The sequence below is a fragment of the Uloborus diversus genome, chromosome 8 (assembly GCF_026930045.1).
Source record: "Uloborus diversus isolate 005 chromosome 8, Udiv.v.3.1, whole genome shotgun sequence".
Lineage (NCBI taxonomy): Eukaryota > Metazoa > Arthropoda > Arachnida > Araneae > Uloboridae > Uloborus > Uloborus diversus.
In genome coordinates, this window is record NC_072738.1 from 55,371,519 (window position 1) to 55,387,625 (window position 16,107).

The 16,107-nt window shown below is 31.0% G+C and overlaps 1 protein-coding gene across 1 annotated transcript in view; it reads right to left on the reverse strand.

Moving 5' to 3' along the window:
- Window positions 1–15,830, reverse strand: part of LOC129228049 (single-stranded DNA-binding protein 3-like) — a gene marked incomplete at its 5' end in the record, with an annotated part of 396,346 nt that extends 380,516 nt beyond the window's left edge. Inside the window, 2 exon segments of the mRNA XM_054862684.1 lie at window positions 10,808–10,869; window positions 15,758–15,830. Coding sequence (XP_054718659.1) covers window positions 10,808–10,869; window positions 15,758–15,830 — 135 coding nt within the window.
- Between the last annotated feature and the right edge of the window lie 277 nt (window positions 15,831–16,107).

Consider the following 16,107-nt stretch of genomic DNA (forward strand, 5'->3'; position numbering starts at 1 on the left):
ATTTTGCCAAGTTTATCAAAACAAAGGGCTTTTTCGGTTGTCAAACGTTGGTAAAATCAATAAATACGATTAAAAATTACATTAAAATGAAAAAACAAAAAAATTTCCGAAAAAAATTAAATAATTTAGTTTAAACCATTAAATATATATTTCATTTGAGTGTCAGAAGGTCTTTATCCCTGATCCAGATGAGAGCACCTGCAAAAGAATTTGGAGTGAATGGAAGGGGAATGCTCCAAAGAGCACCCCCCCCCCTTCATGTACAAAATATCTAAAACCAAATTTCACAGCTGCAAAGGCTAAGGAATGGATTTTTGAGCATAGCAAAATGGCAGTTTTGTACGCTTGAAAAGTCATTTTCAAATTCATGGTCTCTGATATAATATTTTGCTCTTTAGCTCAGGGTTTAATTTGAGTTGAGTGCAGGACTTTTCACAAAAAAAAAAAAAAAAAAAAAAAACTCATATCTGCTGTTCTAATCACTTTAGAAAATTGGAGCAAGCTTTGTTTGGTGTAACAATAAAATCTCTTTCGAACAACATAGATCGTTAATGGATGCAGGAAATCTTTCATCCTTTTAAAAGGCAATTTATAGGAAATTTTAGCTCAAAAAACAAAAAACTAATTTGAAACTAAAAATGAAAAGCCCCAGGTGCACACCCCCAGGGCTTGAGGCAGGGCTGGCAAGTTTCTGCTGGGCAGGTTAAAACCACTGGTAGAAACCGGTTAAAACCGGCATGGCAAAAACCACTTTCTGCCACATTTTCGGCAGAAAGTGGCAAAAACTCTCAAAATGACAAAAAAAAAAAAAAAAAACTATTGACAGACAGTTGAAAATGCATGAAAAAAATAATTGTTACCCAAAGCACAGTTTAATTTACAATATTATCACAATTCAGAATCAAATGTTACATTGTTTGGACCCTGCAGTTGCTTCTTGGAAAAGGTGGTTCCAAAAATCTAAATAGTTTCTCAATTTAATATGCACGAATGAGAAACTTTAGAATATTCTTGCGACAGAAGAGCTAGCAGGCAATGCATCAAGGAACAAGCAGTATTCATAAAACTTTCAAATTGTATATTATTTTAAACTGGTCCATCATGTAGTAACTAGGGTAGTGGTAAATATCCGATAGGAAAAATGAGTTTCGAGAAGTGGGGCCAATTTGTTTTGCAAAGCTGTGATATTGGGTACAAAATCTAGATTAATATTGGGAAGTAAAATTTGATACTTTCTTCTTGAAGCATATGATAATGTCAATCACAAGCAACTTAGATGAAGCTTATTTGCGAGCAAATTACAAACAGTAATGCCAGTTTAATTCTGTATGTCATTCCTCTATCCTAAGAACCAGTATGATTTTCATCCTTTGTTAGATTAATGCAAATATTACGAGCATCAGCAATTGAAAAGTTCCCTTTCTGAACTAAATGAAGGGCACTAGCATAACATTTTATTTTTTACAATGATGAAATGAAGTTTAATTTTTTAGTTTAAAAAAATATCATTTAGTAATTACTTTAGTTTTTTAAAACGATTTTATGTTTTTGCCAGTTTCTGCCGGTTTTAACCGGTTATAACCAGTTTCTGCCACTGGCACGGCAAAAACTAGTTTCTGCCGGCAGAAAGCCAACCCTGGCTTGAAGTAATTTTGTACAAAATTTTAAGGCTGCAGGTGCTATGAGGTGTCCCGGACGCAGGCTTGCCATTGACTTCCTTTCACAATTTCTTTGACGTTACTTTTTTAATACATAGAGATATAGAGATAGAGATACATAATGTGCAGTGGAGGCTGTTTGGCGATTTCATAGTATTTCAGCATGCACGTAAATGAACATATTTTCTAAATAGGATTTTATAAAATGAATTTTATATAAAAGATGGTAAAAGTGACAGGGTCAACAGTGATTAAATTAAGAAAATACTGCGTACATAGAAAATTAGGGGTATTGAATTTGACACAGAAAATGATCTGCACAAAGTTGTAATATTTCACGACAAAGCTACAATAAATTCTAAGAAATCGATTAATTTAAATAAGTACAGGACATAAAAAAGATAAGTAAGAACCACTCTCAACTCTCTCTATTTGCAAATAATTTTTCAACAAATTAACCATTTCACCACATTTTGATCAAAAAAGACCCTTTTACTAAAAAAAATCCTCTATCTAATTTTATTGACCCTGGGGTCACAAATAGCTTTATGCAAGGAGACAACAGCAGTATAAGAAGGAGGGAAAATGACAATTATCTTCTACAGAATAAATATGTCATTTTTAATTTTTACTTTAGAGTACCTTATATAAATTTTATTTTATTTTTATTTGTCTTTTAATCATCATTATAAGACAGTTTTATACAAAAGTAGATGAACACAAACTCCACTTTCATTGAAAACAGTTTTTCCATAGTTTTAAATCAATTTCTTTTTAATAAATTTAGAGATTACATGATTTTCCACCTGTTTGTCTTATGCTTATGTGTGTTCCGTGATCTTCCTTTTTTGCTTAGAATTGCTCTGCATTTCTAGAATCAGTGCCAAATCCCAAGTTTCTCCGAAGCAGAGCTAAAACTTGAAACTACTGACTTTATCATATGTGAAGCTCTAGACTAGACATTCTGAATACAGTAGAATACCTTTATAATGCCGACCTATATAACACAATTCTCTATAAACCGCACAACTTTTCAGAAGCAAACAATAGGTTTTTAAGTTGAAAAAAATCCCTTTGTTTTGCCTTGCTAACAAAAAAATTCTTAGGAAAATTAAGTTTTGAAACAGTTTTTCATCTTTCCAGCTTAATTCAAAGCTTTTAAATGAAAATTAATATTCACAGTAAAGAGAAAATATCAGATGGCTCTTGAAAATGCAGCTGTTCTGCAAACTATGAAGCTGGCAGAAGTGCAGGATAACTCACTTTCTTTTAATTGTAAAGCATATTTATTTGTGAATGATTAGTTGTATAATTAGTGTTCTAATACTCATTGCAGATAGAACTAATTCTGAAGTGCTAATATATATATTCTGAATATTAGTTTCAAAATTTGTGAAATGACCTATATAACATCAAAACCTGTATAATACAAAAGCTTTGGTCTCAAGGTGTGCGTTATAACGGTCTTCTACTGTAGTAGCTACTGATAACCAGAGTCACAAAAAAAATGGTAACCACTTTTGACTTTTGGTAGCCATTTTCCAACAATATTTACATTCAAAACAAAAAATGAATAACCTTAGCGGAGTTTACTCTGAATTAAGTAGCCAAGGTTGAGTGTGTGAAGTGCTGAACGTCTAAAGATTTGAAGTATGTTGTCGTAGCATGGTATGAATTTTCAACAACAAAGAAACACATGGTCAACACTTTTGGCATCTAGTACTTGCAGTTTTGGTAGCCATTTTCAATGAAATGGTCGCCAGCTAACCTAGAGCTTTATCTATATCCCTTCAAATTTGTAAATCAAGTTTTAATTTAAAAGGAAAAATAAGGTGAACTTAAAAACATTAAGTCTTATATTGAGAAATTTAATGTATGTGATATTTACATTTTGGGGGACAGATATCTCATTTTAACAAAGCGATTTTTTTCAAAAATTTGTTAAAACAAAATATTTTTCTCTATGTTAGTCAGAATATTTTCTCTTAGTGCTGTTTTCGGAAACTAAAAAACGACTTTCACAAGTCATAATGTGAAAACTCTGTTTGTACAATAGACATGGGAGCCGGTTCACTGGCGCTCACTTAACTAGACAGATCATCCTATGGAACTGGGAAGGGGAAAATGATTCCTTTTGAACTAGTCTTGGCCGCCATTTGGTGGGCAAAAAATCGGTGTTGGAACTGTATTTGGTTCGTTTCTTCGCTTTTTTTTTTTTTTTTTTGGCAGATAAAACTCAAGCATATTTTTAGGAGTTGAAAAAATTAACTCTTGGGAAAAAAACTTATCCACTTATGTATAACACACAGACAGCCAGGTGTCACTCGAAAAATTCTATTTGATTTGCATTTTTGAAAACATAACTTTTAAATTAATCAAAATTTAACATTGGGACCCTGGCGATGTTTTGCGGTGCGAGGGGGGGGGGGGGCAAAACTTGTAGATCCGGGCCTGGCTATACCTTCTCATGGCAGTACAGGTGAGCACCATGATGACAGCTTACTAACCTGTAAAATTATCCTGCTCGACTAATTACGGAACAATGACCAAAAATTTATACATTTTATGTTTCGGATTTAGTATAGTTTGCTTTCTTTATTTAGTATTTACTTATTTTGTGTCTAAGATTTTTTTAAATCTTTTTTATTTTTTGAGATTACCTCAAAATTACTTTTTATTTCACACATTGTGTGTACATATTTTTGCTATGTTCACCTCTTTAATAATATCTAAAAAAAGTTAATGGTGCCCGCCGTGCGACCGATATTCTAGGCACAAAAATGTTGGGGAGCGCTGTAATAGGGAATTAATAGCAAATGTTTGTGTTTCACCAACAATTTCATCGCAAGTTGTTCATATTATGATAGTTTATTGTGCGACATTTGTTATTGATTCTGATCAGAAAATGAATGTGGGAGTTACAAACCTAATGCATCTTAGGTCATTTTTGTTCATTAAAATTTTTTTGTAAATTTAACTGCTTATAATTGTACCAATTTTGATCAGGGGCGGATTTGCAGTCTATTCAAGGGGGGCGGCGGTTGAAAATCGTAAAAGCCATTCCTTCCCCCAAACCCATCATGTAGGGGTCAGGGAGTCAATTGCACCCCCCCCCCCTTTATCCTGTCTTTTAAATACTAATCGCCCCTCACGAACTTATCGCTCCTTTGAAGTGTTAAATATCCCCTTTGGGGGCTATCTCCCCCCCCCCTCTGTTCTAGTCATAGCAATGTATTATACCATTATAGTGTAGTCTATGGAAGAAAAAGGTTGGAAGACACATATAGAATTATAAAAATTATTAAAGTTTAAAGGGGGAGGGGCGAGCTTAGGTTCAAATTAAAAAGTGGGTAACGCTGTCCATATTCGACTACACTAACTGTCTAAACTTAATTTAAAGCAAATTTGTGGAATGTACTTGACTGAAATTAGTAGCGATTGCTAGTAATTCCTTCAAAATTCTGTATTATTGGTTTTAGAAAATGACTGTCCCGGAGGGGTGGTTGCTCCCACCACCCCCTCCCCTAGTAAATCCGCCACTGATTCTGATTGCTAGTAATAAATCATTGCTATCATGATTTCAAAACCCATGAAATATCAATTTTACATTTTATAATTTATTACCAACCAAGAGTACAAATAAATTTGCCGACGAATTGAAAATTTCATACGGTAAATTTCAGATATGTCCATGTTAATTTAAAAGCTCTTTATTTAAAAAGATTCGAGAATTCATATAAGATGCAAGATGCAGCCAAAAAAATCCTCGTTAGCGATTTAAGCTGACTTACCCGGAATCCACAAAACCATAAATTAGTTTTTTGTCAACGACAAAGGTATAAACTTTAATGTTTCACATAATGCCGAATAACAAATGAGTTACAAATGAGGAAGATGCAAAATCTATTTTCTGTTCTGGAATTGCCTCCAGTAGTAAATTTCCAAGAGAAAATTATTTTGAGACTTTTTTTTTTTTTTTTAAATAAGATGTTCCATTGAAAGTGGTACTTCAAAACTAAAAATTCCCACAAAAATTGCAGAAAACGAACCCGATAGTAAACTTATGTGACGTGCGGTGGAAAGTTCTTGCCCACCAAATGGCGGATGATCATTGGTTGAAAAGGAATCACTTATCTACCACAGAATGATCAATCTAGCTAAGTGAGTGGGAGTGAATCAGTTCCCATGTCTATGGTTCATACTTCAAAACAGAGGGATACAAGGTGGAAATCCATTCATGCCGAAACGTAAGCTGATGTGTGCCAGTGTTAGCCACAATTCGCAAGGGGATTAACAAGTTTTCAACTTTTTTTGTGGTCAGTATAAATAACATTCACAAATTAAATTCTTTAATAGTGCCTCGTTTGACCAAATCTCTCGTACAAAATAACTTTTGTGAAGATGACCAATGAATAAAAGTTCAGTGATCAATATTTTTCTCTTTTTTTTCCGGAATAAATAAGGTGTTTAATTATATTGTAGATCATTAGTATCGATAAATGTTGCCAAATTAAAAAAAAATAAGAGTGCAAATTTGAAAAATTAATACTTTTATAAAAGTAAAGAAAGTTTCAAGAATATTCCTATACAACGAAATTTTTTATTGGTCCCTTGGAGTTCTTTGTAATGGGATTTCACTGTATTAGAAAATAATGTCAGAAGTGAAGTGCTCTTATTTTTTAAGTCCATTTGGGCTTATTCCCTCACAAAGGTGGCTCCCCCCAATCCCCCCCCCCAAAAAAAATATCCTTTATTTGATCAGCTTGGATTAAATCAAGCGATTCTTTTGAAATCATTGATTAAAATCTTCAGCTTAAGCCTCAATTTACTAAGTTATCTATACCCTGTCTATGCATGAGTACACTCTACATGCATCTTTTCAACTGTTCATCACTAACTATTTCTTCAGAACTTAGAAATATTGTTGTTATTCTTCAGAAATGAAGTAAATGACAAAGCAAAAACGTTTGTTCTTCACCAATATGGTTATGAAAAATGTAGTTGTTCATCATGGGATTCCTTTGCTTAAAAGTACTATGAAAAAATTATAAACTTATACAGTGGCCACTGCTTAAATGAATTATGTTTGTTCTAAACAGTTTTGATTCCATGAATCTGATGATTCAATAAAGCTGGATTTTATTCTGTTTTCGACAATTTGTTTCAATTAACCAGTAACAACCGATTCAATTAACCGACGTCCACTGTAATTTTATTCAAAACAAAACCGCTTCTTTTCACACCACTGAATATAACATATTTCAAAGCCGCAAGACTTATGAAATATTTTTAAAACCTTTCCTAGTAAAGTATCCATGGTCATATGATTTTATTAAATTCGTGATAACTCGAATCTAAAGGTACTGACACAAAACTTTGACTTATCGGAAGTTCAACTTAACACTAATTTTGTTCTTCGACATTTTATTATTAAAAAACCATCAAATATTTTTAACTAATACAGTAAAACCTCGTCAAGTCGTCACTCAAGGGACCAAAAATTTTTGACCACTTATGCGGAGTGACTACTTATGTGGAGTGGGAAATTAAGGAAGAAAAAAAAAGCCTTACAAATATTCATGAATAGCAGTAGAATTCTGTGAGAAAAACAATAGCTTATGTAATCAATGTCTATAAATTAGTGGAAATTTTAAAATGGAGGAAAAATACTAATGATAGTTACTTTGTTTTATTTTCTCTTACTTATACATTAAGTAATAACTACAACTTATTTTAATGTAGTTACGGTACATTACTACAATCCTTCAATGTTGACTGATGAAGTTGTTGCTTATGGAAAAGAACTATCTCTTCTAACATACATCAAGCTTTAAATTTTATGTTTGTTGTTCCTTGTGAACGGATGTTAAATACTGACCAGCTTTCTCCAGGTATTAAATTTTGTCTGTCTTGCTGGAAGAATCAGATTCATATTCTCGGCACTCGGCAGAGTCACAGCAAGAAGTATGCTTTGAATGACCAGAACCGAGGATCGAGATTTCAAGGGAAAATGAATATCAAACAGCCTTTCAACTAAGTCCGACACTATTTTCTGAGATCCGATAAGGAAAAGGAATTTTCGAAAACTATTTTTGAGTGACTAGTTAAGCGGGTAAAATTAAATTTGGTGACCAGTAAAGGAGGATCATTTTACATTACTGTGAATGAGACCTTGTCAGGACGAAAGAAAAACGACCACTTAAACGGAGTGACCACTTAACCGGTCCACTACTTATTGAGGTTTTACTGTATGTACAAATAGCATACAAAATTCATCATTTTCATTACACCATTACAGTAAATGTGTTAGTATTTCATTTATCCATTTATATCAAACTTCTTGGGAATATCTATGGCTTCTTCGTGAAGTTCTGGAGACTATGTTGTGTCTGGTCTTGAACTTCTCAAGCCATCCAGCACTGCCGGGGAAATTTTCTATGTTCAGTAATATAGCAAAACTCTTTGCTTTCTCGTGCAGCCAAGACACACTTATAGGAACGACAAGGTCTTGATTTCGATACTGTTGGAACCACTTGAATAGAGCTGATTCTACACCAATAAAGGTGCACATCTTCATTCATTTCAAATTTTGGATTCATGGATTTGTGCCGCTTTAGAAGTTTCTATGTTTCTTTAAATATCGTTGACAGAGTATTTGGAGGCATTCTATATTTCAGAGCAATATCTTTCTTTTTCTTTGTTGGATCAATGTCATTAAATAAGATTTACTCTACTTTCTAAATCCAAGGTTTTTACCTTTCACTTAAAGCATCTTTAATGGTAAAGAAAACTCACTGTCACTCTCTCTCAAAAGCTTATCAGCAAATGATCAAACTAAATAATGAAGGGGAATGCATCTTAACTTAGGTCAGCCTTTGAATAAAGGTACAATCAGTTGACTTAACAGCTGAAAAGCAGATTCGAGCAGATTCGTAGTCCAGCAATGTGTCTAAGTGTAAACAGTACAACAAAAGAAAACAAGCTAGCTCATTCCGCACATGTTACTTCTTTTATCACACATTGGCTCAACAGGTGTTCTCTTAGAGGTCAGGAATTGCAAGTGAAGAAGGTGAAAGAATTTTTGTGAAAATGAAGGTGAAAGAATGTCATCTTTGAAAAAACGTTGACTTAAAAGAAGTTAACTAAGAATATTGAGAATAATTTGCATGGAGTTAAAGACAAAAGAACAGGGACTTGGTAAAAACTTCGAGTCGTAGTAATATTCGAGTTCTCGGACTTCGAGTTCTTGCAAATTCTCTGTACATATGATTTTATTTAATAGGTAGCAAACAACATTATAAAGATTAGGTATAGAGAAAATGCAATATTCAGGGTGACAACAGGAACTGCAAAAAAAAAAGTTCCCTGACTTTCCCTGATTAAGTTCACTGAATTTCCCTGATTTACGTTACCAATGATAATGGTTTTCTTCCTTTACATTACCTGAAAACCATTGCATATTAAATAAAATGCAGTGTTTAGAACGTTTTAAGCTGTTAATTAAAAATATATTTTGAAAAGAAGCTCCTTTTTTTTAAATAAAAATAGCATACTAAATTATCTACAGAGAAATATTATAGGAAATCTAAAACAAATACTTTACTTCCAGTAACCAGTTAACATAAGAATTCTAAGAAATTATTAAAACTACTCTTAAAGACATATCCAATTATGATAAAACTAAAAAGTGTATTTGGAAATAATTTTGAACTGAATTTCCAAGCAGTATAATTGTTGCTGCAAGAATAACAAGTAATAGCGAAAGTATAGAAGAAATGCAGTTTTACTAACGTAAATAATAGAAAAAATTATGTAAAACAAATTGAAACCTTTTAACAACCAGTCATATCGAGCTTTTCTCTAATCAAGAACTTAGGTTTTAATGAAGGCATAAAGCATTTTAAATATTAAAAAATCGTAAAAATATTTACTTATGTATAGAATTTAATTTAGAATGATTTCATTATTAGTTGAAGAAAAAATCTTTTGTAACGAACAATATTGAAATGCAAAAAACAATTAATTTCAAAATATGTTGTACATAACTTGGTTTTAAAATAAAAGAGTTTTAAAGTCTGGAAAAAAAAAACACCCTTTGTATAATTTGAGGGAGGTGACAACGAATAATACGATGGCAAAGCACAAAATTGATATTCATTTAACATTCAATTTTAGCAATTGATCCGAAAGCGCCAAATAATAGCTCTTAAGCTTTTAGCAGTATCAATTTAGAGAAACTAAGATTTTTTCTTGAAATCGTGATTACAGTACGTTGATAACTTCAAGACAATGAGTAAAAGCAAAGGAGCCAAGTCATTAATGACTGCTTCCTCTTTACCTCTAGGGTTGTTTATTTTACGTAGCATGGAGCCCGTGGCAGAAAAATTCAAGCTACGTAAAATAAACAACTTTACATACAGAGAACCTTAGGAAGTTCATCCTGTGGTTAATAACAAGATTCAATACTTTGACCTTGAGGAAAAGAGGTGCACAAATATGCATCAGTGTATAATCGCACGTCACTGATTTTACTTTTTCTAACAAATAATTAGCAGGAAATGCACAGGAGAAAAGGGTATTTAATTTTGCAAAGCAAATTTTTAAAAAATTTCATCATTTGCTCAATTTTTCCTGAATTTTTATTATTTTTTCGAAATTCCTTGATATTTCTTTGATTTTTCCCTGATCAATAAAGTTCTCTGACATTTCCCTGATCTCCCTGATCTGTCGCCACCCTGTATTACAATATCGCAATTCAAATTTGCTGAGCAAATGATAAAATTTGCCAAAGTACAAAATTTTTTGGGGAGGTAGAGTAATCTCCTATTGGGGTGCTCCTGCACAGTTCCAAGAAATGTTAATTACCTATTTATCGCAGAATAACCCTCTATTACTCATAGTATCCAATGTACAGCATTAAAAGCCCCATACACACACAGAAGGTCAATTCTAGTTGCGCTAGTGTTAACAACATCACAATGGCGATAGATTGAACATTTGCATTAAATAACAGGTTCTTACGTTTGTTCACATTATTTTGACTTTTAAAATTTTTCTGTCTTAGCAACCATTAATGCTAGAGTGTATACATTTTATTGGGACTTTGTACACATATACTGTCAATAAATCATATAAAAAGCAACACTTACCACCACCATGAGTGCAGAAACCCTGGAGGCTCTCCTAATGTTATGTTTTTTTCCCATCGTATCTAAACATAAGTAAAATTACATGATATATACATTTCATTAATGTTATTTACAAATAAAATTTCTAATAATGTATTTTTGAAGAAAATAAACAATTGTATTGAACATAATACTTTATATAGACTTTAATAATGATTCATTGAAAATTATTTTTTAATTAACTAGGTAATAAAACAAATATTCTACTAATGCACTTTTTTTTTTCTCCTTTTGTTATTGAAGTTCAATAACATGTTTCATTTCAATTACATATACCATGTTTAAAAACATATATCCTATCAAATCAACACAAAAACTATATAAAGAGGAACTGCACATTTAAAAAAAATCATCCATTTCATTTTCAATAGCAACATTTTTTGAATAAAAGAAAATTGCTAATACAAAATATTAAATTATTCATAAAAAGTTTCCCTATCAGAAAAACTACCCTGTTTGTCAATTGTGATACACTAACATAACATCAATACAGGGGAATGTAACAATTTATGAAATATGCATGATAAAGACTGAATATTTAAGTCTTGCAGATTGCAAACTTTATAAATAAATATTTTTACTGATCTTTCCTAATTTTAAATTTATAATTTTCTTTTTTTTGGGGGGGGGGGGGTACTTATCTGCTAAAGGGATCATGCTGCCAAGTTGGTTAACATATGGAAAACACAGAAACAAAAAGAACCATGATCGAAACAGTAAGTTACAGATTAAAGTAAATATGATGCTAATATTTTTCACGTGTTTGCGTTATATAAAAAATGGTTTGTTCAAATTTAGTGTAATTTTTTTTCATATTAATAAGGTTGGTGTTGGCAACAATTCGGAACACATACATTAACTATTGGTCGTTACAACGTATATAATTGTCTATTCATATATATATATATTTTTTTAATTTCAGCAAGTTTAATTGTTATGAAAATTTCATATTTTTATTTTCTTGTAATCCAAAAAAGTTTATGAGGATATAAATGAGAAAAAAGACCATAACATTGCTTCCTGGAAATAGTTAATCCTTCATAAACAAAGACACAAACTTTGTTTTAAGAGAAATTTGGCAAGGACAAATTTTGAATTCATTAACTTTAAATATCATACAGAAAAGGATAAAATTGCATGTCCTAAAATAAACATTATTTATTTTGCAGGGATGCCCACCTGGGGGGGAGGATGATGGCACAGGCAACGACATTGAAATTTTTAATTTTTAGGGGGGGGATGTTTTGAGGGGTATTTTTCACTTTTTGGGTTGGAGCTCTTGCTTTTGGGGGAAGGGTCTTAGCTACATTTAGTGGGATGCACCCTTGCTTTTAGGGGGGTAAGGGACTCTCCATTTTGTATGGCTACTGTATAGTCATCAAAAATTATATCGATATGTCAATATCATGATGAATTTAACTGTCAGTTTTTACATGCGAACATTCTCACATTTAAATTTTAGCATCACAAAAAAGGAAAGTACCGAAAGATTTAACTAAAAATCTTGGAAACATGTTGAAGCATCTTACAGACAAGAAAAGGTACAGTACCAAAAATTTCAGTTCATAAAATAGATCGAAAGAAAGGATCCTTTTTTTTTTTTTTCAAAATGAGGAAGAAAAAAATGTTGGACAGGTTGAAATAAGTTTTCTGAAATAAAGATTTGTTATTCCAAGGTTATTTTTTTCAAGAAAATTTTGAATTTGAAGGATTTAAATTTGCTCTTTTACAGCTTGATTTAATTTTATCTTTTTTTTTTTTTACTGCTTCAAACAGGACTGATAAATAATTGATATTAGGTTGTACATCAAAAGTATACAGAAATAACTTTAAATGCTTAGACTCAGAATTAATAAATGATTAGATATGTAAAATTTCCGAAATTTTTGAGGTTGGCGAGAAAAAAAAAAGTTTTTTTTTCTTTTTCCCCAGGAAACTTTGAATTGTTACCAATAAAAATGCAGTTTAATATATGTTATCTATTTAATTCTTTCTTCTTAAAAATATGCATAAAACCTTTATTGTTCAAAAAGCTCTTCTATTTTTTCTAAGCGCCAGTCTTAAATTTCCAAGTTCGAAACAGTCGAAGTACTCAAAATTAATCCAATCATCATTTGGCAGACAATTTTGAGAAGGGTTTGATTTTCAATTGCTCAAGAAAAATATTTCACTAATTGACGTTATTGATATAATTCTACCCTGTGTACACGTTTACAGTTTTAGTGAAAATAGTAACATACTTGGGTGCATAATGAATATAAATTATCTTACAGTTTTCAAAATTGCTGTTAGTGTTTTCAAGTGAGAAAAAAATAGCTAAACAAAAAAAAAACTATTTCCTCAAAATATATATATATTTTTTTTTTTTTTTGACGTGCTAAAACTTCATATATTAAATGAAAATATATACAATTTGTTTCCTAAACATTTCCGCTAATTGATATACTAAAATCTGTTTTGTGTACAATATTTAGTGTTCCTAAAAAAAGCAGCAAAAAAATAATTTGGTAAATGGGGAAATTAAATTATCTTACAGCTTTCATTATTAAAGTTAGTGTTTCCATGCAGGATACTGAACATATTTTTAAAAAAAAACTTTTTCCCTCCCAGAAAAACTTTTTTTTCTCTCAAAACTTTCGGGGGAATTATTCGGTATATATGCCAATTCTTTTACGCACGTAAAATGAAAAAATATATAAATGTTTACCTAAACATTTCTGTTAATTGATATTATTGATACACTAAAATCTGCTTTGTGTATATATTAAGTGTTAATAAGAAGAGTAGCAAAAAATAATTTGGTAGGAAGAGAAATTAAATTTTTTTTTTACAGCTTTCATTATTTAAGTTAGTGTTTCCATGTGGACTACAATACTGAACATAGAAAAAATATTTAAAAAAAAACATTGGAATGTAAATATTACAAATTTCTAAATGTATTATTTTTTGCAAAAAATTTCAAATTTTTATTTTTTCCCATGTGGAAATAAAATTGTCTGAAAAAAAAAGCTTTTTCCCTCCAAAAAAAATACTTTTTCTCAAAATTTTCAGATTTTTTGGATGTGCTAATATTAAACATGAAATGAAAATATATCAAATTTTTCACTTAATATTTTTACTAACTGATATTATTAATACATTAAATTGAGTTTTGGGTACGTATATTTAGTGTTGATAAGCAAAGTAGAAAAAATTACTAAGTTACCTAGGGAAATTAAATTATCTTACAGATTGCATTATCAAAATTAGTGTTTTCATGTGGGATACTGAACATAAAAAAATACCGCATATAATCGCATAAAAGTTGAGAAATTTGCTACAAAAAAAAAAGAAGTTAAAAGTTGGAGGATTGACATCCGCAGGGCAAAATTTACGAAAATTTTTGCTTCACGATATTTTGAAAAACACTAGAATAAGTGAACATTTACCCGATTTAAGGCCATCACTTTCAAATAAATGCTAGAGAAGTAACTACTCACACATTTTGCTATAATTTTAAATGGGTTGGCTGAAATCAAGACCAAACAATTACAATAAAATACCAACTATGCAAAAATTGTGGAATTGCCGCATTTGGGAATTTTCCCGAAAATTGGTCCCATTGAAATTAAGGCTTATTTTTATTAAAAAAAAAGTAATATACCCCCCCCCCCCTACAAGGCATAACTTTTTTGATATTTATTCAAAATAAATGCAATTAGTAACAAAAATCGTAAAAGCAAAAACGAATCCTTTACAAAAATCGCTATCACAGAAATCAACCTTTTTTGTTCGAAAGCATAAAAATCATACATTTTCCGATCATACGAATGTTTATTGTGTTTCATTTTTCTTTTTCCGATTTTTTCTGCCCTTCTACTTAAAAGCACAGGTGTAAACTTATACGTGGGTATATATGGCATTTAAACAAAAAAGAATTTGAATATAAGTGTGACAAATTTATCAATGCATAATATTGTGCTAGAAATTTCAAAATTTCCTATCTTTAACGAGTGAAAGTACACATTTTTGGAAAAAACTTATTCTCCTAAAGTTTTCTGTTTTTCCCCTCCATTCCCATCTCTATGAATGTTTATTCTTCAAACCATACCTAAGTTAAGAATTTATCATACTGAAGATATTTGAACAGTTTCGTTTAGAATATGCTTGTTATTTTTATTTTGTATACTTTAAAATAAATAGCTTTTCTTAATGTAATAATTTCTTTAACAGAATATGTTGTTTTTACAACAGAGAAAACTTTTTATTGCATAGATAAACTTGTTTTTTGATGATTGCTTAACGTGTTTTGGTACTGATAATACTTTAAAACGTATTAGTGATATTTTAGTATGATATTTAGTGTGAATAAATAATTCAAAAAGATGACTGAAATAACAAAATTTTAACTTTTAAAAACCCCGAGTTCTTAACTACAGAGCGTTACAAATGTTTACTTTTATTTGATGTAAAAAATATGAATTAAATATGTACGTTAATTTAAATAACTAAAATACAAGGAAACAACATACTTTTAAAATACAATGTTTTCATTTCATTGAGATCTGTCAAAAGAATTTTTTTAAGTCAATTTTTTCACCAAAAACTAGTTTAAAAAAATTCTCTGAGCGATTCAGTTTTTTAATTTATTTAATAAATTCGTAGTGTATTCAAAATTTAAAAGCCAACAAAAAAGGCATCGCTTATTTTGCTTAAGGGTTTCAAAAAGAAATTTTCAAAGTTGTAAATTTCTAAGTTTACGCTTTTACAAAATCACATTTGACAGGACAGAAAAATGTATTTAAAAATCTGAACCACTATACCGTGGTAAATAAAGAAAAATAAACTGAAACCAGACATAACTGCTAGATCAGTCTGATTCTTAAAATAGGAGAGTTCATTTCAAAGAGAAATATTTAAAAATGAGCTTACTTCTGAAAGGAATGTCTGTGCTGCTTTCTGGGCTCCAACATGTAATAAGTATTCATAGACATACAGTGCTAACCTAAAATAAAACAAAATAAGCCATAAGCAAGGTATATCGTATGAAGAAAACTTCCGAAGATCTTCCGCAGCCACCCCTCCAACACAACATGGAACGGTCTTGGCCATATGCCTCGAACTGGGACATGCACACTTCCCGCTGCTTAAAGATAGTGGTCTGACAGCGGAACGTTTGCATTTCGTGTGATGTAGAAATGTTGTCACCCAGCTCGAGATATATTGGCCAAATATCAGACAAATATTAAAACAGTTCAAATAATTGCCATGTTTTACATTGA